The sequence below is a fragment of the Oenanthe melanoleuca genome, chromosome 19, assembly GCF_029582105.1.
Source record: "Oenanthe melanoleuca isolate GR-GAL-2019-014 chromosome 19, OMel1.0, whole genome shotgun sequence".
Taxonomy (NCBI): Eukaryota; Metazoa; Chordata; class Aves; order Passeriformes; family Muscicapidae; genus Oenanthe; species Oenanthe melanoleuca.
In genome coordinates, this window is record NC_079352.1 from 6,284,796 (window position 1) to 6,309,853 (window position 25,058).

The window sequence follows — 25,058 nt, forward strand, 5'->3', positions numbered from 1 at the left end:
GGTTCTCATCCCTTTGGGATGCACTGGGATCATCTCCATGTCTTTTACCCCTCCCTGGTGCTTTCAAGTGAGCTGCCAGACTCTCCTGCAGCTGATGAGCAGCAGCCACCCAAGAGGTGGTTGCATGATTTTGTGTATAGAGAGCTTGTAAAGCACTTTGGGAAGCTGCAGGATGAAAAGGACTATATAAATGTAAGATATTATTATTATTAAACCAGTGATCTGACAAGAAGAGACAGCTCTTCAAATCTCTACAACAGCTTGAGCTGAAGAGATCAGGGAGTCCAATTTGAAAAAATAATAATTTGAAACGAATTGGAGGATTAGAAGTGGCAGCTCTTTTGTGGATTCTCCATGGCAGGTAAATTTAGTAGGCTACTTTAATTTTGCATCGTTTTAACTCCTGGCAATGTCCTGTGCATTGAATCTGACAGAGAGACAGAGTGTTTGAAGCTGTCGTGGCTACATTTTAGTCTCCCAATTTTACAATCAGTGTTTGAATCTGCTACTACAACTCTGGGTACAGAGATCAGAGGCTTATCAAAGAGGCATCCATTTCAAAGACAAGCAGCAGCTTTGACTTCATTCCTTCAATGCTTAAAATTCCTGAAAAAGCAGATGAGCATACCACAAAACAGGTCTGAAGGAAATCTCTCTATTGGCTGTAAACCTATTTCAGTATTAATTTTTTAAGGATCTATTTTGGTCTCAAGTAAAATGAGTGTGTTTAGCAGAGATAATCCTCTCAACAGGTGAGCTTAATATTTGCATTTTCCTGTGACTGACTGAAAGAACATTTAAAACTTACTGCTTTTTCAAGCATTAATTGAAGAACTACTTCAACCAGTTAGCTGATTTTGTTTGAATCTTTTTTTAGACAAGTAATGTCTTCCCTTTCCTAACAAAGCATCACTTCATTTCTTTATTGCTGCCCTTATTTTACCTGCACAGATGAACCAAGGGCACTGTGGGCAGCAAAGGGCAACGTGCCCTTTGCAATAAGATGCCAGAGTTTAAAAGTGCATCACACACTGGAGTGCTGCTTTCCACACCCAGCTTTGGTTTTAAGCTGAATTTCAGCATTCACATGAGTGAAAATATGACTGATCAGCATTACATCAGCATGGAAGGGAACCTGGGTGATTTTCTTCCTTCTGATCTCACACACTACCCATCACTGAGACCATTGCCCACTCACTGGAACCAAGTGCCTGGTTGATTTTTGCTGGAAAGCAAGAGGGGATTGCTCCAAATCTGATCCCAGTTCCTGGGGCTCAGCAGTGCCCAGCCCAAGGAGGCTCTGAGGAGCTGGTGCAGGGAGCAGTGGGTAATTCCCAAAAAGCAATGGATATATTTTCACTGGCAGCAATGGATGGAGTTTCCCAAGGAAGCCAAGCATCCAGGCACAGGGAAGGCACTAAAGCTGCCTTTGAAAGCCATGGCCACAGCAGCAGCCTCAGCACAGCTCCACTGCAGGTGTGGACATGCCCTGAAGTGCACAGAAAGTGCTGAAGAGCTGGGCTGAAATGGCTCCTGACACACAGCACTGAGCAGCCTCAGCAGTTGGGGCGTTTCTGAGAGCTGCAGACCAAACCTGGAGCCTGCAGTGCCTCTCCTCACAGCACTCAGCCCAGCCACAGGAATTGCTGCTGCAATATTTTATTAATAGCTTCTAGGTACCCACACACACACACTTGGACACACTGACATATTCTTCAAAATATTTGAAATTACTGTTATTTACACAGTAGGAAAGAAAACATACAGAAAGCCACAGCAGAAGCTTTTTATGAGATGGGATGATGCTGTGTCTATCTCATCCAACTCCACAAACCAGAATGCTTTTATGAACTGAGCATTTTTCATTGCTTTCTCCACTGCAGAGAACCACAAGAAAATCATTTTGGGGCAGAAGTGTCCCAAGGTTGAGTCCATTAACAGCTTCAATCTTAATAACAATAACAGGATCATGGGATGGGTTGGGTTGGAAGGGACCTTAAAGCTCCTCCAGTTCCACAGGGACAGAGATACATTCCACTATCCCAGGTTGCTCCTTGGACACTGCCAGGGATGGGGGAAGCACAAGCCCAGTGTCCCTGGGTGACAAGAATGAAGAAATGGTTCTGTCCCAGGGCAGTCCTGTGCCAGGGGATCCCCAGGACCAGCACAGAGCTCACTCCCAGCTCCTCATCCTTCCTGCTCAACACAGCCTAGTGCTGCTGCTTCCAAAGAAAAACTTCCTTTTTAAAAAGTCACTGTATGTTCAATAGATAAATAACCACCTCTGTACTTAAAAAGTGCAGAACTATGGCCATAAATAAGCATTAGTGCTTCAGAAATTGTGAAACCACAGCTTTATGGTTTTAAACAGAGACAAGGTGGAATCCTGAATGGTGGCAATGTATTTCAGATGAAAGCTTTCAAGGAGATGAGGAATAGTTACAGGAGCTGGAACCTGAGTAACTACAGTGGCATTAAATTATTCCATCTGCAAGTCCATTAAAAATTGTTAATGGTTTTGTATGGCTTTTATATTTATTGGGTGGGTTTATTCCTATGTGAGTCATACATATTTATTGCCACAGGCCAGATAATGGTTATTAATAAAACTTCTTTTATTTGCATACTGTCTTGATGCTGCCCTAAATATTTACAGCTGGTCTATAAAATATAAAGAATCCTCAAAAATTCTAAATAGTGCCAGGGATGCATCACAACTTTGCTTTTTGTACTTGATTACTTTTTTGGTGTTTTGTTTTTTCAAAACTGGAAAAAAACCCCTCAGCCTGGGAAATCCATTTCTTTTCTCAAGTCAAAAAAGCACTAATTCTTTCAAAGCTTTAAGGTACTATTTGTGTGGAGGAAGTGAGAGGAGATCCAAAATTAAAGCAGGCTGGTTTTTTATAATTAAGAAAATACATATATTTCTACACATAATTATGAACAGTAACAAAAGCTCAGTATTAAAATAGGTCCACTGAATCCCTGGAATTGTGCCTGCCAACTAAAACACCTACTATGAATTTAGTAATGGGTTATGCAAACATAAATTACAAAGCCAGACGTTTTAAAAGGAAAAAAAGGTGATTTATTGTCACACTGGAGACACGGCAGGATAGAAGCACAATTTCATTTTTCCATATATTCATCAACACTGCAGATGTGTTAATGCAAAAAGAATTCCAAAATCAAAATGACTCTCAACTGCTCTAATTCTCATCTGTCATTTAATTTACTTTCAAATTGTTACCAGGAAGCTTTTTTTTTTTTTTTTTTTTTGTCTTAAGCAAGCAAAACACACTCAAAATTCCTGGAAGAAAATAGATTTAAGAGCATTTTATAGAAATTTCTCCACCTAAAAATTAAGACTTCATCCAAAACTGACCACAACAGAATGGCCCTGCAGAAACTTGGGACATTTGGGAAGGTGTTTAATAGAAAAGCTTTAAACTATCATTTATACTTTGGGCATTTGGTTTGTGAGTATTTTTACTCCCCATATGAATAGTTTCTGGTTTTCTTTCAAGCAGATCCAGCCATTCACTTCTCCACTGTCAGAGCAAGGACAAGAATGTCTCATAACTGGCAACTCCTGTTCAAAGAGTTCTTCCTGCCATCATGATTTTAATGAGAACAACACGTTCCTTTAATTACACCTGAGTGACTTTGAGGTGGTCCAGCAGATGAGCTGAGGGTTACAGAACAAAGTAAAAAAGGAAAAATACTAATTGAAGAAGTTTAATTATTTCTTTGCTTGGTAAATACACATAGGAAGGAAAAGCAGGGATATTGATGCCTGTTATTTTTATAATTCTTGAAAATAAGTCAAACTATTGTTCAGAGTAAATTTAGGAACTGAACTTCAGACTTGCCTTGCAAGTGATCTCTATACAAATTCCAAGTTTTACACTTAGCTTACCATAAAATAGAATGTAAGAATAGCTGTAATTGTTGGTACCACAGTGAGAAAAATCTCAGCTATTCCAGTTAAAAAATGACAATATTTTCCCTTAAAAGCCAGTCAATGATACATCAATAAATCAAGTTATATCTTAATGCACACTACATAAAGTACAACCATCCTGCAGGAGGAAGGATGACAGATGCTCTGTCAGACTCAGTTTTTTTCCTTGAGTTGTGACCTTGAAAAGGTTCTTCTCTTTCAGCCCTCACCCCCAACCTTCCCCTGCCCTGCTCTGGCCATTTTCCAACTGGGTCAGCCCTGCAAGGTTCAAGCAAAGGCAAGAACAACCAGGGAAAAACAAACTGTTTGCTTTGCCTTCTTTCAGCCTCAGTGACAGCAGAAACTCTCTGCAGCATCAAAGGCTTAACAAGAGAGATTAACTTGTAAATGTTTGCTTACAAGTGTGTCCCTTTGTAAAGCACAGTAATACCCCAAATATCCCTTTCTCCTTTTCTGCAATGGAAAATGCTGCACCCTTGGCAGGACTGAAATCCAACACCTGCAAGCAATGCTGGGAGAAGAAAAGTGAATTCTTCAGCTCTCAAGAATGCTCAACCAGGAAAATGCTCACATGAAATAAATCCACATTACTAATAGCAAGGAACTTCTGAGGAATTAATTTGTTTAACTACTTTGATGAGTTTGGTTGAATCAGATGTGTCCTCATCCTGAATATTTTTGGAACTCTTGACTAAAGTACTTGCCTGTATATTTTCAGATTTACAGCAAGACTTTTGAGGTAAATGTGTTGTAGAAAATTGATTTAAGGGTATCTTGAAAGCAAATGGAGAGAGAAGCAGTAACTCAAAGTTGCCTAGGTCAGGTGGTTTCACAAAAATGCTTTAAAATAAACTTCTCTGCCTAATAACACACAACACAGCCATGACTTCTGCAGGTCAGGAGAACTCTTTTCCTGGGTTTCAGACCTTTACAAATGCTGACTGAAAATCATGAACTGTGAAATCCTACACAGCAATAATCCCCAAAATACAGCCTCATTTGCTAAAAGGACTTTCTCAAGCCCTGTTATTCCCAAATAAATTGCACAAATTCTGCTGCCACCCTGTCCTGCTGGGAAAGCACAAATTAAGACAAGACAATTATTTAAAAAAAAAATTAATGAAGTTTACTGAGTATGATAAGAATGGTCAATGTGGTCAATGGAGGTCAGTTCTAGAAGAATCCTAGAAAAATACAACTGTGATTTATAATAGTTTGAGTGTCCTCTCACTTCCAATAAAAAGGCAGCAAGAGATCATAATATAGAAATAGATGTTAAAAACACTGATGGGTTTCTGTGAACAAAGAGAATGTGCTAAAATGAAATATATATTAAATAATCTGTCCAGGATAAGGTTAGGCCTGATTTAACCCCTCTGACTCCATAAGACTGGTGTTCAGATCACATTTAAAGATATGAAGATAGATTTTATTACTTTTATGGAAAAGTAGCATACTAATAATAATTTACTTCTCCACTTAGCTTTTGAATTACCAAGCCCATGAAGTACAAATTATCATAAAAATAATTTACCTGGAAAACAAAGCTCTTTAAAATAAAAATGTGGGAAGGTAGGACATGGCACCTAAATATTATCCTAAAGGAAAGGTATTCATCAAAGGGGAAAAAAAAGAGAAGACTGTGAGGAAAAAGGAAAAAAAAAAAGAGGAAAAATGAAAGAATAGAGGAAAAAGAGGAGGAAAGTGGGAAAAGGAAAAAGGAGGGGGGGAAGGAAAAAAGAAAACAATAAAAGGAGTGGAACAACCCAGCTGTAGATGGCAGCAAATCAATATTCACCCCTCTGTACACAGACACTGAGAACATCAATTACCCTCAGCCAGACTGTGTGTTTTCAGTAGATTTTGTTATTATTTCCACTTTGTCACAGACTAGACCAAAGTTGACTGTGCAAAGTCATTGGGAATCAACATTACCCACAATTCTGAAGATCCTGCTCTCATTTCAAGAACTAATTCAAGCAGTAGAACTTTTTATTCACCCTTAATTTAATTATCTTTTTTTTCTAAAGACTGGATATTTCACTAGAATATGCCAGAAACACTGGAGACAAGGAATTTAGGAATTTTGCACTTGGAAAAACTGAGCCCTTCCATAATAACTGTCTTAATTTCCTTGAGTTCCTTATGACTTGCAATTATAATGAATTTTTTTTTTTTTTTAAAGCTTATGGATCTCAAAGATATGCATCACCTTGATACACAACATGAGGAATAAAATCATTATTGTGTAACAGAAGATTTTACAGGCATTTTTCTTTCTCTTTGGGGCACTGCAGAACTGTGATGGAGCAGGATGGGGATGCCAGGGATGGTTTGGGTGACACTGATGGAAAACAGCTTTGATGTAGGCAGGTAAATGTCATTTATTGGAGATTAACCAAGGGCTCAGGTCAGCAGGCTGCCCCCTCCACCCAGTCAGTGTTCAGGTATTATTTTGTTTTCTAGCACTTTCCCATATTCCATTTTCCAGAGCATCTTTGTTTGAGAATTTATGTTTCTGTGCTTAGAAGTTCTCCCACATCTCTCCATATCTCTGCCCACTGAACCTTTAATCTGCTTTGCAGGATTCAGGTGGGAATTTGGGCATTTAAAGGTAATCTTGACTTTCTCAATCTCACCTGTTGGGTTCATTTACAACCCAGAAACTGCAAAGGGTAAAACCAGTGAGGAATCACCCATCTAATTTACCATTTTACCCATCAGATAAAAACCACAGCAAGAGGGGAAGCTCCTGGCTCTAAACCTGGCACTTTTTGCAGGCACCTCACACCTGCCTGATTTTGTAGAGCTCATGATCTCCCATTACAAAATTGGTCACTTATTTTATTTCCCAAGAGCAGCTGACCCATAAGTTTTATGTCTTGTATCCAGTTTAATGACCCCTGGCTCAGGTGAGCCTGGTAATAACCCAAATATTACCTGGCTTATGTGGCCAAATCCTAGAGAAAAGCAATGGAGAATTACAGGTTAAACAGGCTTAAAAGTGGAAGTGTTAGATAAGATTTCCAATGTTTCAAACAGAAGTAAGCAAGAAAAATGTGGTTACTAAACTAAGAATCCAGGTAAAAAAAGCAACATTAGGGACTATCTACACTTCATGCCAAAAATGATTAACCTGTGCACCTGGAATTATTTAGAGTCTAGAAAACCCCCAACTCTGAAAGATGGTCATTCAGACATTCTGTTATTCACACCACAACTGACACATGAGGAGAGGATTAAGCAAAACAAGAATTTCACAGAGGTTAAAATACCCCAGAAATACCACAGTTGGTCACAACAGTTCAGGATTTGTCACTGTAAGAAAATAATCATCTGATGCAGGCTGGCAATTCACATGATATATTTTGAGATGTCTTCCAAGTAACAGTCATGTAAAATTGATGTTTCAAGTAATCTCCTGACCAGTCTCAGCCTTCCACCGTAGCTGCTCTGGGGGAAACAAATTGAGACTGAAAATACCCAAAATATCTATGAGCAGCAGGTCTGACATGACCTCCTGAAAGGTGTGAGGAGACAAAGAGTATTTTTGCAATAACAGGTTAAGAACTCTTTCTGAAAGTTTCTGCACAACCACTGCTGAATTTTCTGTTCACAAAAAGTTCCCAAACATGAGACACTTCTTCCCAGTATGCCAAGACAGAAATAGTATTTTAACATTTTTAAATACCAAAAGCCCTAAGGTCATTCCTCCAAACATGAAAACATTGTATTGCTTTTGCAGCAATTTGATAATTTGCAAGGAAGGCAGAAATGCCCCAAATAGATCTGTCACAATTTTTAAAGTAAAAAGAAACAGAAGTAGCCTCAACTTCATTAGGAATTTCTGGAAGGAGATAACTTTGAAGCTGATATCACACAAAGTCTAGAGGCAACAATGAATAGGAAAGTCAAGAAAATCCACACTTGTCTCCTGATTTATGGTGGGACTGGCAAGGGGAGAGGAACAGAGATGCTGGCACAGCCTAAACCAGGGCTGCAGGACAGGGATGCAGGCAGGGTGAAACACAAAATGGAAAGTACAATTCTGAAACAGATTGTTACATTCAACAATTCCACCTTTGTGGCTTTGTTTCTTCTTTTAATGCCAAGAAAGTTGTTACTTTATCATGGAAAATGAAATTGAGCTGTACACTGGGTTATTTATCTATCTGAAGAACATTCTGCATCCAGGCTGGTTTTCCATCACAGAACTCTTTTGTTATGAAAAAGAGCACGTTGGATGTTTTAGGAACTTGACTGTATCAGTTTGGAGATGCCAGTGGCTCCCTTTTCATTCCCTGCCCACCTCAAGGATGTTTCCCATCCTGGGGAGGTTTCCAGACAAAGCTGCAGTTACTGACCCTGCCTTCTGATTTCCAGCTGCTCCCAAAACTGCTGAAGTTTTGAGAAATGTTCACAGACCTCCCTGCATTTTGGGAGTGCAAAAAACAACTGAAGGTGAACACACACTGCACAAGCTGTAAGTTTTGTGTGAGGAGGAAATCCAGTGCAGTTTTCCAGCAGGGATAGCTGGAACCCACATTTACCTCAGCAAATCCCTTGGACAGGACAGACCTTCCACACTGAGCTCCCTCCATGCCCCTGGGGGCAAAAACTACATCTCAAGTTGGCTACAGCTGCCTGTTCCTACAGTTCAGATACTTCCAATTCTTTGATCCCACTTTCTATTCTTTCTCTGTCAGAGAAAGTAGAAGTTGCTCTTCAGAAACAAATCTGCAGAAGACCATGGCAGAGAAGGCAGACAAAGAAAGAGCTTAAAAAATTCATGCAAAGTTATAAAGGAATGTGGTTTCCTAGGGGTCCCAAGACAAAATGATGTCAAACTTAGCAGAAATCCCAATTTCCTCAAACACTGAGGATGTTCAGAGTGTTGTTTTGAATGTAATCCCTGAATAAATAAAACTTGTGTATTCTGGAAGAGAATAGAGGCTATAGAATTGTACTTTGTAAAATAATATTTAAAACCTTCCCATCAAATGATTTAATTTCTGTATCCTCCTTACTGGATATAAGTGCATATAATTTCCTACTATATCTCTTAAAGGAATTACAACTCTGTACATTCCTCTCCCACTGAGTTATCAAGGTGCTCTCACAATGCTCTTAAAAAGTGTAGTGTCTTGGGGGTTTTGGTTTCTTGCTCCCCTTCTGCTCCACAGAAATAAAATTGGCTTAAAGAAACCCCCCTGAAATCTGTAACATGCCATCAGATAGGAACTGGCAGCTACATTTTGAATAATTTGTCATTTCACTTACAGGAAAAAAAGGAAGGCAGCAGGAAATAAGGTAGGTTTTGTAGTATGAACTTCAGCTTCCAACAAACAATTGAAAAGTGGCTCCAGAATCCCATGTATTTTCTGGATTCTGTACAATTCTCTATACTCTCCATATTCTTTCACTTCTCTCCTTCCTCCTTCTTTTCCCAATAGTTTGCAAAGGGAATCAATCACCCTCTCACAGCTCCTGAACTCACTCTTCAAATTCTTTTAAAAAGTGCAGTTCCTTCAAAGCTGAAGTCCCCAAATTCTCTCTTCTCCAAAGAGAAGCCTCCTCAGGGCACCAGAAAAACAACACTGCCTCTTCCCCAGATTGCCTTTGCCCTGTGTGGGTCAGCATCCCTCCCTGTGCACCCACAGGGAGCAGAGCAGCATCTGCTGCAGGAGAAGCAGCACTGAAGGTTAGAGAGCTGCCTGCTGCTTCCCTCCCAGGAAGAGGCTTGGAAGGAGCTGGTGCTGGCAGATCAGTTATCTGGAACTGGCTTGGAAACACCACAACATTCCTGGATGAACAGATTGCTGGCAATCAGCAGGGGAAAAAATACCCAAATCCACAAAACAAACAGAGGAGGCAGCCAGCCCTGAGCACTGCTCTGCTTTCAGCAGGGAGCAAGTGAGATTATCCGTGGGTTTGAGGGAACTGCACATGCCTGTGCACACACACACTGCACAGCTTCTCACACAGAATATTCATTTTTCCCAATTTTCTCATGGTTTTACCCCTGCAAGTTTTGCCCCACACCTCTGCTCCATGCACATCCTCTCAGGGGAGGTTGGCTCAGCCCTGACCTTGTTGTATTTGCAGTGAAATCAACAGTGAAACTTAATTTGATTTTTGATGGAAAAATGAGCACCTTTGAAGTTATGCCCTTGATATAGATTTATTTAGGCAGCAAAATGTCACTTTCTACATCCAAGTGTTCCAAGAGCTTGGATTGGTGAAGAATTTTTTTTTTTTTACAATTCTCCAGGTTTTACATTATTCTATAATTTACAGCAAGCCTGTTTGAAGGCCTTCCTCTAAAAACATCAATCCACATTTCAGTATTTACAGAATGCAAAACTCCCTGATGAGGAAAACACCAGAGAGAAGCAGATTTAGATAAGGATCTGGCAATACATACAAGAAAATTATAGAAATAAACCACTAAGAAAAAAACATCACTTCCACATGCCTAAGACAGTTTTCCTCCTTACCTCTGGAGTGTTTTTCTTGAACTCACGACTTTGCTCAATAAGTTTTTTCCTGGACTGCTCACTTTCATCTTGCCGGTTCGCCAATATTGTTGCTGTGGTATCGAGCTCTCTCTGTTAAAGAAATATCAACAAAAAGAAAAATAAAAAATACAGTCAGAGCTGTGTTTGTCACAGAAATAAAATTTAAAAAAAAACCAACTCTTATACATGCATCATGTTATTGGGAATATGGAGGTGGAAGGGTTAGGGAGCAGCACCGGGTTTCCAGAGATCTGAACTCCTGAATAACAGCAAGTGAAGCTTTACAACATTTTGGATTCCATCTTGCAACCAAAACATCACCATTTTTCTCAAAACTATTCATGGCTCCACCCCAGCATTTCACAGGACAGGAGCAATGGCACACAATTCACACCTCCAGATAAATCCCCAAGTCCAGTGAAGATTACAGATCTTGGACATATTCAAACCAGGTTTATTTTCACCTGCCTGATTTTTAAAGATACTGGTTTTCCTTGTTTTGAGTTATGCTATTATAAAAATGTATTAATTCAAATATTGGTTAACCTTATACTTGAATCTGGACTGGTTACACTTCAGTCATTCTGCAGTGCTCTTTTCTATTTAAGTCTTGCCTTATTTGAATACAAAATTATCTTTTCCTATTATTGGAATCTATTCCACCAAGGTTATTAGCAGCTATCTCCATTTCCTCTCCAAAACATATCTTTTTTTAAGCACCTGATGGATGCCAGAGTATCTTCCAACAGTTTCTACTGAGCTGAAGCACAGTCCCACTGTTTCCCAGCTTCTTCCAAGTGTGTTATCCCCATCCCAATTCCTCCACTCAGTGCTGTGCCTCCAAATGTCACCATAATAAATTGAATGGGTCACTTATCAGAGCATAAACCAACAATACTCAATCTTCTGTGTCAGTTTGTGCCTCTTCTGCAGTATTTCCACATAATATGAAAAAATAAAGGCAAACCCCTCCATTCAGCTACAGACATTGTTCCCCAAGTCACTGGGAGAATCAAGAATTCAGAAAAGAAATTTGGCACTGTATTTTCCTCTTATTAATTCAAAGACAGAAAAACTTGGCTACGAGAAAAGTTCATGAAAAGTGAGAACAACATGCTAGAGCAAGACTACCTTCACCTCATCCCTGTGCCAAGGTGCCTCCAACCTGCCTGCAAAATTCCCAATATTCCCCACCAGAAATGCACCATGCTTCTGGAATTTGTTCACAACTCAACCACCTGTAAGGGACCAAAAGCACAAGGCTGGGTCCTCCTGTCAGGTCTAATACCAGACTCCAAATAGGTGGTCAAGTCACTTGGTACTGGATACAAATACTTCTGTCTAAATACTCTGAAAAAAGCCTAATTCCTGATTTAAGATACATTTTTGAATGGGTCAATCCTGGATGGATGGATGGATGGATGGATGGATGGATGGATGGATGGATGGATGGACGGATGGATGGATGGATGGATGGAAATGTGTCTTTTGTAACTCCACAGTTTGACCTTGGATGGAAAATAAAAAACCTTTTGAGTTCCCAACTCAAGAGGACCAATATTATTTTCCCCTTTAGGTTTATTAGCATAAAATTAAGATTTTAAAATAAAGATATGGACCATAGTTATCCTAATCTTTGGAAACAAGCTCAATATGACAAATGGATTTGAAGCCAAGCAGTGTGCTGGAGCAGTGACCTCAATGAAATACTTAAAAATCCTTCTATATCTGACTTGGAGTAAAGAAACAGGGCAATATGTCCATCAGATCTTGGTTTGGAATTCTGTAACATATGTGAAATCTATTGCAGAAAAGTGGGAAATACTTAACAGTTGGATAAACCACATTTGAAATTCATCCCAGCTAAGTTTATGCAAGAAAAAAGAGCAACAGAAACCAATGTGGTTAAGCAGAACTATAAAGAGCAATATAACGGCTAAGCAGAAGGCTTTTAAAAAATATAAACAATCTGGTACGGCCAGAAACTTGGAAAACTATATTTAAAAAGGAAGCACACATTTAGAGCCAAGCAAAGAGAACACAAATCATGAAGTAAGAGGGAATTTCAGTGGAGCAAAGAACCAAGTGTGCTTTGGTTTCCAATATTGAGAGCTAGAAAGGAACCTGAGCAATGGAAAAGCAAGGTTTGTGAAGACCTGTGCTTCCAAGTTTAGACACAAGAAAGAGAAAGAACTGATGAATAGATAAATAGATTTTGTATTTTGTGCTGCAATGAAGAGTCAGGTAGCAAATGACAAAGGACTTTCTCACCCTCACTGCCTGATTGATACTGGTACCACGGTGCACTTACACCAGGCACCTTCCCATTACTTTCTGAATTCCTTCTGGGACAGGTCTGATAATTCCTCCCCACAAAACATTTCCTTCAGTGATGTAGCAGGCACAGAGGCTGCCAAGGAGAACTGCCAGCACACCATTGCACTGAGCTGTCTGACTCTGGGGGCTGGAGCCCACGAGCTCCAGATCCTGCACTGAGGAGTAGCAGGTCTGATACAAAATAAAGTATTAAATCTTCAAGCCATGTCAGTTAATAAGACCCAAATCCAAACTGTTTGGAAAATTGCTAATCTTTTCTTCCTTACTTGATCTGAACTGTGTAGAATGCAAGTTTCATTTATTTAAACCTAATAATAGATACAAGATTACAACCCACAAGGACTAATGGCAGATTTTTCATACTTTTGTGATTTGATCTCATGAGATAGCTCAATATTAAAAAAAAATTAACGTGGCCAATGCATTATTTCTGCAAGCAAGCTCATTTTAAGGAGCAAACAGTAGTAACTTCAGTATTTGGAACCTGAGTGTAACACTCAGATGTAAACACTTGCAATCACTCTCTAAGCAGATAACAAGTAAAAGGAGATGTAATTCTGCACAGAGAGAAGTGTGTTGGAGAGTCAAAAATAGGAGCCTATGTCTCCAGGCCTTTGAAATCAAAAGGGTTCCAATGAAAAGCAAACAAAACCAGGGCTCAAAGGTGTTGCAGCAGTGACCTGGCTGTGGAAAGGATTCAAAGCCTGGGAGCTTCAGTTCCACTGATTCAACACTGGCTAATGAACTTTCTGGCCCAAAACAGCCACCTGCAGAAGGGGAGTGACTGCTTGGAGCACATCTTGAGAGAACAAGCAGGGCCATTATCCCTCCCCCTGCCCCAAGGTCCCATCGATTTAGGGCAGGCACAGTTCAGAGATAACTAAAGAACTCTCTCCAGGGTTTCTGCTTTGACCCACTTCAACAAATTTCCTGGAGGTGGGAGGGAGGCAGTGGGAGGAGAGGAGACAAGAAAGTCTTACGCTCCTAAGTGTGGGAGTCATTAGAAGCAGTCCCCAGAAAACAAACATTAAAAACTTGCTTTCAGGCAGTGTAGAAATGAAAAATCTAAAACTAGGAGGGTCAATCCACTGTAACAACAATGACCTTGGAGTGAACTGATGTTCTCTTAACTCGGGTACTTCAGAGCCTGTCCATCCTGCCTCTGTCACCCCACGGTGACCCAGGGACCAGCAGAGCAGAGGCACCTGCTGGAATCATCCCATCCTTCCCTTCCTAAATTCTGCTCCTTGCTCAGGGCCATTCCAGCAGGGAGGTGGGAATACCCAGCTGGACTGAGGGGGCTGTGGAATCCCCCAGCTTGGCACCAGCCTGCAATGAGGTTGACCCCAAGTAATTATGAAACTGCAGGCTCACTGCAGGCGAGTTTCAAGCTTGTTTTCCTTTACTGCTGACATGTCTTTGCCTACCAGATGCATTCTGTGATAATCACCCAGCAGCAGGTCTGCACCACTGACCAGTTCAGCACAACAAGGCCTTTCCTTTCCATAAGAAGATTCAAATCAGCCCTTCCATGACTGAGACCTGGGAGCTGCTGGGTGGCTGCTCTCAAAGTTGAGTCCTAAAATTTACTCACTTAGGAAAATAATTTTGGAAAGAAATGGAACTTTCTTGGCCATTTATGAAGTTTCTGTTCCCTCACCCACTTCTAACAGTTACTGCCCTGCCATGGGCATTTCATAACCAAAGAAACCACCATACTTCAGCATCCCAATTCCCCCAAAAGCTGCTCCAACAACCATAACTAGTCCTCAGAATCTGCTCTGAACCAGTATTCCCATGGCCCACATAGAAGTTACAAAAACCTGTAATAACCACCTATAAGTATTGTGACTGTATCCCAAATTTTTGTAATTCTCCCATATTTAAATGTTTAATCCTTGCTGCATTTACCACAAAGCTCCTACAGTGCAGCAAGAAACACATATCACAACTTTAAGACAAACTGATTATTTCCTGGTAGGCTTCCAGGCATGGATGCAAAGCAAGGCTGCAGAGATTAACAGGACACCAGGATGATTTTTTTCATAGAAAAGGTGGTCAGGCAGTGGAATGGGCTGCCCAGGGAGGTGGTGGAGTCCCCATCCCTGGAAAGATTCAGTAAACAACTGGACATGGCACTCAGTGCTCTGGTTTAGTTGTTAAGGTAGAGATCAGTCACAGGTTGGATTTGATGATCTCAGAGGTCTTTTCTTAGTGATTCATAAACCTCATTTTACTTATTAAAAGGACTGACACAAACCACAACTTCATGTAGATTAGGAATTTTCTACCAGTAAATGTAGCATTAATCACTTCCCCCAAAATCCTGTTTCTGTGTGTTTAAGGTATTTCCCTTTATCACCAGTTCAATCAGTTCCCCAGTCTACTGATAATCTGCTACTGAAAGGAATTTTCAGAAGTTTCATTTCTGTTTTCATCCTCTCACAGGATTGCATTTGTCAGATCTATCAAAGCTCTCCATGTAGCTTTTTGCAATTTTTAATTTCCTATTAAAGGAAAATTTCCTGGTGCCAGGATGATGCCAGGGTAGAAGCATCTGGTACAACTCTGCACAGAGCCTACTTGTCTTGGGGAGATTTTACATTTCCCTGACTGCTCCATGAGGCAATCCATCCTTCAGTCTCAAAACCCCATTCTTTTCACCTGTCCAGAAGCCAATGTACCAATAATGTATTTCAGAAATATTTCAGAAATTATAAACTGCTTTGCAAGCTTGGTGTGCTCCTCTGGAAAAACAAAGCCACAAAGTTCATATGATAAAGCTCTTGATTATGACTGGGGGAGAAACCACAGATCTGACACTGGGAATTTTTATTAATGTCTGTTTTGACTGTAAAAGGCCAGCCCCAGTTCTAAGCTAAAAGTGCTAAGACAGGTAAAACACTGTGAGGATTCTGTGAGCAGAGTTTGTGCCAGCCTTGCTGTAAAACAGAGGAAAGACCAAACAGTTCAACAAGAGCATAACATCTCAAGAACCATGATCCCATCTTACAACTCAACGGTGACTGCTGAGCAAATAACAAAGACCAGAATACCTGTAATTTACACTCCAGAGGAAGGGAAAAAAATAGTAAAAACCCACAAGCACTAAAACACATTTCTTAGGAAGAATTTTGCCACTTGGCAAACTGATGCAAGTACCTTTCACACGCAGAATTAGTTAGAAAATTTCAATAAACACATTTTATTTCTGCATACTGAAGTAATTTGATTCCAAGTAAGTTTTTAAACAAGCTTTAACTGGAACAAATTTAGGGGCCTATGCAATACTTTTGGGACAGGGAGTCAACTTGTGTGGTGGCCACTGCACAGAACAAAGAGAGCAAGAACAGAGGTGCCAATGGAACCATCAATAAAATTATCTTAATTAGCAGGCTACTAAAAAAAAAAAAAAGGAAAATTTAGAAAGAAAGAGTGTTGTGGCTTTGTCTGCTCACAAATGTAGGCAGTGCCCATCAAATGGTCTTGCAGGGGAAAGGCAGCACTGGCTTTTCAAAAGGAGCTGCAATCAGCAGAAAGAAGCCACACAAATATTGATGCCAGCAACAAATGCACTGTGAGGGGAAAAGCTTGGCAGTGCCAGAGCCAAGATGTTTATTCCTGTCTTTTCTTCTACACCTTGAATTGAAAACTTTTTAGAAAATGCAAAGCTGGAGACTATCCAATGCCAAAGGTCTGTACTGAACAAGCCTTTTCTCTCACTCAAGAAAATAATGAAACACTGGCTATTTGTTTCAAAAGGTGGTTTTTCTCCTTCCAGCATTATTTACTCCCTGTTTCCATCCCCTCAAACCCAGGTGCACAATGACTGCACGAGTGCCAGACCCCAGGGTCCCCAGCCTGCTCACTGCAGCATCACATGGGTGATGTGCTCTGACCTCTCTCCAGAATGAAAACAATGAATACTGAAGCTCAGGCTTCACTCACAGCACCCTCAATCTTCACCCCAAAGGTCCTCTCCTCCTGTTCCTCAGTTTCTACCCCAGATGGTCACAATCCCTTTGTTCCCTTTAGGTGCAGCCTCACCTCAGCTCTACAGCAGAACCACTCACTTTGAGCACTGGGGAGCTAAAAACCACCTGGATTTTGGATTTTGGGTTTTGCCTGAGCCAGCAGCACCCCCTGCTCTCTGCATGCCCCTTTCCTGCTCCTTCCCCAAGCTACAGAATCTCCAGTGTGAAACCAGCAGCTTCCATTACCTCACCCAAGGACCTGCACTTTGGGCTCAGACAATCTGTCAGCAAACCCACTCCACCACTTACTTAACACTCTGCTCGACTTTGCATTGCAGTTCATCACACTTTGGAAGGACATACATTTCCCAAAAAGTGACTGTTTGCTGGGGAGAGGGCTCCCTTGGTTTTGCAAGCACAGCACATCCCCAGCCAGCCCGCTGCAGAGCTGCCTCCAGCCTCACCCACTTCCCACACCACCATTTTCAATTTTCACACTCTTCCACTTAAAAGCAAAAGTTCAGACCGGTTCCTTCAATACCCACAACAGAAAAAGCCAAAAAGTAATGAGTTAATTTAAGTGTTGCTGCAGTGAGGCTTCCCAGAAGGGAGGATTTTGGATGGATATAGCAAGGGGACAGTGGGAAGCAGTGAGGAGCAATCTGCTCACCCACCATCCACTGGCTGTGCTGTAAAATCACAATACAACCCTGTGAACACATAAAATTAACTTCATCATGTACATGCTGGTTAATCACTGTGACAGAAACAAAAAAAAAAAAGCCTCAGCTCAGTATTTGTGACTTTCAGGGCAGCTTCAGGGTGGTGGGGATTCAAACTGCATCTGCTGCCAAATGAAATAAATTATGGGAAACCAAAGGACTTGGCTGCTTGCACAGCCCTTGCCTGGGCAAGACCCAGTGTAAAGTCCATCTGCTGGACCTCCTATCTGGCTGGTTGATCGAGGGCTGACCAAAGCACAAAGCCAGTGGCCACACTGACCATGGCTCTGACCACACCACAGCAGCCAGTTACCCCTGGGTGAAGTGGCCACAGAGAACATAAAATGTTCCCCATGGCCTGGGATCGTGGCATGCTGGATCCCACCAGGGCCAGGCTGCTCTTCCCATCCCCTGCACTTCTGTCACAGCCAGTAGGGACAGGAGGAATGTCCCCTGCCCCCTGTCCCCTTCTCAGCCCTCCCAACATGGGTGACAGGGAATGGAGAACACAGAGGGAAAACTAACAGCTCAGCCACGTTTCTGATCCCAGCAAACTGGGAGCCAGGAGATGCACAGCATCCATGTCCCAAAAACACCTGCATTGTGTTTCTGATCCCAGCAAACTGGGAACCAGGAGATGCACAGCATCCATGTCCCAAAAACACCTTCATTGTGTTTCTGATCCCAGCAAACCAGACAGGAAATGCACAGGACCCATGAGCCACAAGTGAATTTTTGGTAGATAATTTTAAAAAGAGTTTTGGCCCTAAATTGGAAAAACATATAAAATAAAAGCAATTAATTGATGAATAAATACAAACTACTGAATGCACTACTCTAGCCAGGAGATGCACAAGACCCATGAACCACAAGTGAAATTTTTGGTAGATGATTTTAAAAAGAGTTTTGGCCCTTAAATTTGAAAAACATATAAAATAAAATAAATTGTTGAATAAGTACAAATGACTGAATGCACTGCTCTTGCCATTTGTCTGACCCCAAATGCAGCAGCCTGTGCTCAGGTGGAAGGGGATTACACTGCCATTCTGTAATAACACACCTTCAGCAAATGTCTTACTTCCAAGAAAGATCAGATTCATGAGCTACATTAAATAATTCTTTCGACCACAGATCAAAGTAAAACATAGTCTTAAAAGAGTGGTTTAAATATCAGAAAGTTCAACTCTTTACCTAAGCTCTGTTACATCATTTAAAGTATTGAGTTACTCCTGTTTCCAGCTAAGCTGTGCTGGTAAATGAAGCATGACCAGGCTTTAAGCAAGACACGTCCTGTAACACAGACCAGGATTTATAACTTGCTATACAGGTTGCCACCAATAAATCAATAATATATATACACACAAAGGTGTGCTTCAGTGTGAGTTCTGGGAACTTGCTGTTGGGGAAAAAAAATACACCAATTCAAGCTTTTTTATTTTTATTCTAAATGAAAATGAACTTGTTGCTCAGCTTTTAGCCAGCTTCTTCTAAATCCTAACTATGCTGTCTTCTAGAACAAAAATTCACAATTTTAATTTGATTAAATGTGTTATTAATTTTAATTTTTTAAAACAAGGTTAACCATTACAGGCTGAGTCCATCCCAACCACCACTCAATAATCCTTCAGTCTTACAAATGCAATTTCCAATCTCAAAGCTACTTCAGCTGTTTCCTAACATTGGGATATAAAATATTTACCAACAAAAGTATAAATACCCACTGAAAAAGCAACCTAAAAATACTTTTAAAACCACATTTCAACAAGAGTAATTCCTTCAGGGATGGGAAAAAATTACCATGGACTTGAACTAATCACCTCATGTTTTGCTCCCTTCTCATGTTTTTTGGGCATTGCAGAAATGGGATAATGGATGAATAAACTATCCTACCCTGACAAATATGGCTTGGAAAGATGGGGCTAGGCATAACTTGGAATTTTTTGTTGTTATAAGTTTAAAATCCTAAACCACAGGCATGTGCACTAGGGAAAACCTATAAAATATATGATGGAAATGCTGTGGCCCCTTTCTAGCAGACCCAATTTCACCTCCTCTTTTACTGCTGATGCAGGGACACATTAAAATTCTGATTTTTTCCTTCCCTGGAGATCTTTGCTCCCTGTGCTCAGCAGCCCCACGGAGCAGTGGGCACGGGACAGGGACACAGAGGAAGCTGGATGGGGAACTTGGGTTAGGAAATCAGTAGCAACAAAAACAAGATCAGAAGAAAATTACTGGCAAATGAAATTGCTGTTTGATAAACAGTTTAAGCAGGAAGAGTATTTGGCAGAGGGTTTCCAGGGAACGGTCCTTGACTCCTGACTAACATGCTTCCTCCCTTGGTCTGAGTTTGTTGACTTTCTGGGCATTGCTGTAAGGTTTAGGCAGTTTCCCATGATGGGAAAAACACAGCTTTTTTTTTTTTTTTTTTTTTTTTTTTTTTTTTTTTTTTTTTTTGAGAAGTTGCCTGTGAATGCAATTGGTGGATGCATTCTAAAAATTATAGATATAAATAGGAAACAAGAAAGCAACAATTTCTTTATTTAGGCTTTTCCTACTACTAAAAAGTCCCATTTAGGCATCTTAGTATCCTTTCTGATCTAAATCCCAACTCTGACTCAGCTTGGCATGACAACACACGATGAGAAATGTATATCTGGCATTTAATGCCAACAGCAAAAGTGACATTTTGGACAATTAAAGAGAAGATTCTGAAGCATTTCAGAGATCTTTTTACATGTTTTTATGTTTAATCTGGATGATCACAGTCCAGCATAAATAGATACCAAGCCCACTTCACAGTAAGTGAAATCAAGAGGCAGAGGCGGTGGAATGCAGAATGCCTTTTCTAGGTGTTTCCCAACAACATATTGCAGTACTTAGTTAAGCTCATTTTCTGTGACATGAAAAGGAAAATAGCAGAATTGACTCATGAAGTAAAATTAGCTGATGTACAGTCACAAGGAGGCTGGATTGGAGCTGACAGCAGCCAGAACTGCATTTAACAAAAACTAACATGCTCTATGCTAATAATGGTGCTGGTTCAGAGCCACAAGGACTATTCTCTGTATTTTTAACATGGACTGACTGTTTTTAAACCAACATTTCTAATAGCATACCCTAAACTGTACATCAGGAAATATTTAAAGACCTTCCAGAAGTGAAGTATTAAGAAAGGCATTTCTAAAATACTTTTTAAACAATGCAAATCTGGCATTTCCAATCAGGAGATGCCTCCAAGGAGGCACCAAGCCATGGACAGCCAATATCTACTTGCTCCATGATCACAACTAAAGTAGATAGGACAGCTAAAAGACTTATTTTAACCAGAAAAAAAATGTTTGGTGATAATTTACAGAATTTCTTCACTATTCACTGTAACAAATCACCCTAAAATGAAAACAACAGATTTAGCTGCAGTGGCACTGTCAACCTCGCTATGATACACTGGCACTAAAAAGTCCTTAATTTTGGCTATCAAATACAATTTCAATTTCTTGCACTTTAGGGCAGTAAAAACAATTCTGTGAAGACTCTGTGTTTACAATCCCGCAGTAAAGAATGCAGCTGTCTCAATCAGTGCTGATTGTCTGTTAATTAGCTCAGTTTTACAAGCTGATGGAACAGATTACTTCATTCCCTCCCCACGCTCAGAAAGAAACTACAAATACAGTTCTCTCCAACACAGTAATTTTTGCTTCCCGACACTTTGGGGAGGTAGATGATGTACCAGGGACACAAGTGATCTCGTTACCAAGAAATCATTTCTGTTTGTGTCTTTGCCAGGCACTCTGTCATACAGTGATTTTCAGTCCATGTATAAATACACACATCTCTCTCTCCTATATGAAAACTGAAATAAAGAGCAGCACTTCCTGATAAAATGGAAATATCTCCCCTCTCTTTTGCTGTGGCTGAAACCAAGTAGATGATCTTCAAGGTGCCTTCCAACCCAACTGTTTTATGATTGCAGGACTATCAGAGTCCTTTAGGAACCAAAGTCATGTCCTCATAAACAATTTCCTATCTATATTATGTATTTAATCAGAAACACATTTTTGCCCCCAAACCAGTGAATTTTGTGACCTAGTGCAGCAACTTCAGGCTCTTCACTAAAAATCTGTATTCTCCATCCCCATGTGCTTTCTCAGCAAACCACAAATAAATAGCTGGGTTACCTCTGAGCTACTCTCTCAGAGTCTCTAGTACCTCCATCCTTTATCTAGACACTCTTGAAGAGAAGCCAAATTTTAGCTTTCATATATGCAGACAAGAGGTTGGACACCCTCATCCAAATGCCAGCAAACACTTCTGCTGAGAAAAGTGATGGAACACTATAAAGCCCCAGGCCTGACAATATGAAACCGATCCAAAAATGCCTTTTTTGAGATGACACAACATGCTGCACATTGTATCAAACAACAGAGGTTTCACTTTGAAACTGATTTTCTTTCTTGCTCAGTTTAGATCCTTCATGATTAGGAAAAGACGAAAAGAAGATGTAGCTAAAGAATATCTATGTATTTAAAAGAAAACTCATTTCTGGGTGTACATGTAGCTACTAAGCTTATTGCAAAAGCAGCAAGTGAACAAATATGAAACTCCACAAAACCATGGAATTATCAGACCACCAGAGCTGGGTTTTGGCAGTGTATCTGGGTGAGAAGTACAAAGGATAATCTAAATAAAACAGTATTTTTTTTCTACACAAAGACATCTGTAGACATCTGCTCTAACAGCAGCATCGCAGAGAGCCTAAAACCTCTTAAGGATTTTCAGATTTCAGTACACAAAAAATGTGAGAGCTTATTTTTGCATTATGGACAGGCAGCCAAAGCAGATGACTGAGACCACCTTGCAGGAAACTCTCTGGACCCACAGAACCAGCACTGGGGGAAATGAAAGCCTGAAATGCAGCAGTCAGCTCAGGTTAGAGATGCAAACCTGGACAGTGAGGGAACCAAGACCAACAACCACCAGCTAATGCCTGAGTATTTTTTTAGCTATTGTTTTCCACTTAAGTTTAGCTAAATCATATTTCTCAACCCTATAAGCACTTCTTTCACAACACCTAACAAAAGACATTCAGAATATGATCCTGGCTTCCCAAAGCTCTTCTGCAGAACAGAATAAAAGTGGAGGGGAGGGATGTGTTAGGTTTTGTTGGGAGGTTGGTTGCTTGTGTATTTTCTAAATAAAGGTTTTATTCTGATACTTCTTTTGCTATGTTTTGTTGTCTGTAAGAGCTGCCTTACCCTCTCAGACCTGAGGACACCTGGCTGGCTTCACCTATAAACACCAAACAAAACACCTTTGCTGAACATGCAGCATCAAGTGCTGCATTTACATCCCTGACTTTTGCTGCCACTCCAACGCTTCCCTGGCTCTCCCGTGCCAGGGCACAGACACTTACAGCCCTGGGAAGTTTCACCAGAGCTCCTCTTGAACTGGTGCCATCCCCTTGGCTGCCTGGCATTGCAACACTCCAGTTGCATCCCATCCTTCCCACGTGGGGAGGAGGCAGAGGTGTGAGAACGCCGGGGACAGGGCTTGGGGCTGCAGGGGAATCCGGCCAGCACCCACAGCAATGCCAGATTCCTGCTGGAAAACTGCACTTTGGGAAGGGATAGCTGGCTGCTGGTAAAGGAAGCACTCTGGTGAGCCCTCAGTGCTGTTTGTGCATCATCTCTGGCTGTGTGAGCTACCTGACTGTAAATCAATCTTTAATCTTTGTGCTCTGTGTGCAGCCATCCAGCTGCAGCTGCAGACAAAAAAACCCCAAAGGACTTGCCAGCCTTTCCTCAATCTCCCTGAGCACTCAGCAGGACACTGCTTGGGGTTGCACTGGCTCAGGTTTGCTGGGGGATGGACCCTGAAATGCTGGGAAATGTTTGGGAAGAAGCAAAGTGTGTTACCTCAGTTACTTCTCCAGGGCACCACCATTACAGAAGCTACAAGGCAAAACAACCACCTACACACACTTTCCTATTTTTGTGTAAAGCCTCACTTGATCTGCTGCTCTATCCTCCATGCTTTGTATTTGATACATTTCTAGACAGATAGATTATGCTCTAGAAAATTGTCTGTGGTAGAAGGGAGAGGGTGAGGTTGGGAATTATGCTTTCAAAGCAGTACAGTTTCCTCTGTCTCTGCCCAGACAATAACAGAAGTAGCAAAAATCACCAACAATTAGATGAGAAATAGTCTCCTCCTTGCCCATCTATCCACAGGACTGCAGCAGCCCTGCACTGCTGGTCCTGCTCCCCCCTTACCACGGGCAGAGGATATTTAGAGAAATGATGCAAATGCCTTTCCTTCTCTTGACACTCCTGCAGTGTGCCCTAATCTTGTGCTTTAATCCAGCTCTTTGTGGGCAAGTAATAAAGCTACTGCTGCATTTTTATACTGACTATGCACATCAGTCAAAAAAACCAAATATACAAAGCGCCCTAAACAGTCAGCCAAAACAGAATGACAAAATTACACATTACTTCTGTCATTACATGTTCTCCTTTACCATATGTCTAAGGTAAGCAGAATGCCACCTACATAATGGATTCAGCCCTGGAGTAAGGCTGGACTGCCGAGGCTGGTGAACCTGGGGTAACACTCCATCATTTATTTACTGCATCTCTAAAGCATTTCAGATTCTAAGCTGAATATATATTTCACACAGTACCAAAACTTTTAAATATCCACAGGAAGATTTCATTTTTATAGGCAATAAACATTAAATCTAAAGGACTGGAACATAAAAAGTGTTTTAATACCATATAAATCACCTTTCCCTAGACAGAATAAATCTCTGAAGGTTTTAAGGACTGCAATATAAATTTTTATGGCAAATTATCTACATAGGAATTACTTGCACGAGATGCACTTTCACTTCTCCCTCTCATTTGCATAGTGCTGACAATCTTTTCAATCAAAACGTTCAATCCAATTTGGGAAGTCCAGAACACAATGTGCAGCAACTCTGGGCTAAATGCTGGGTGGTTGGTTCCTCCTCCTCTTCATCAGGAGTTTTCCAGCTGCTGCTCCCTCTGTCAAATACAGAGGCTGGCTTTGCACAGGTAACAACACCAATATGCAAAAATTAAGGCTTAGATGAGTAGCTAGGTCCTTGTGCAAAGCATTTGTTGACTTTACTAATGCAGAGCCCTCTACAAGGCCTGGCAACTGAGAGCTCTTTAATGCTGCTAAAGCAAAGAGTGACACAGTCTGAACTAAGGAGGAACAGCCAAAATCATTCTTTGGGATGCTCAGAAGTGGCATTTTCATTGCAGAGTTGGTACAGCACTGAGAGATCACAATGGGGGAACTTTATCCGTGGGGAGCCCCAAAGCTCAGTGGGACAAAGACACAGGTGGGTGACAGCCCCTTCTCAGGCAGGACATGGAGCATCCTGCTGGAGATCCCTCCCATCCAACCTGCCCACACTGGCAGGATCTCTCCTTTGGATGCCCAGACACCTCCACTCAGGTTTCACAGCTCTGCCTTCCAGCTACCCAGTTAATAAGCACAGAAGGTGAGCCTGGGTGTT

General features: G+C 41.0%; 1 protein-coding gene across 8 annotated transcripts in view; it reads right to left on the bottom strand.

The window, feature by feature from the left end:
• The window catches only part of CUX1 (cut like homeobox 1), a 263,931-nt gene that overhangs the window by 203,933 nt on the left and 34,940 nt on the right, over positions 1-25,058 (bottom strand). For all 8 annotated transcript variants that reach the window (XM_056506370.1, XM_056506371.1, XM_056506363.1 and 5 more), the window contains exon 2: positions 10,462-10,572. In XM_056506370.1, the coding sequence (XP_056362345.1) occupies positions 10,462-10,572 (111 nt within the window). The remainder of the gene's footprint in view (positions 1-10,461; positions 10,573-25,058) is intronic.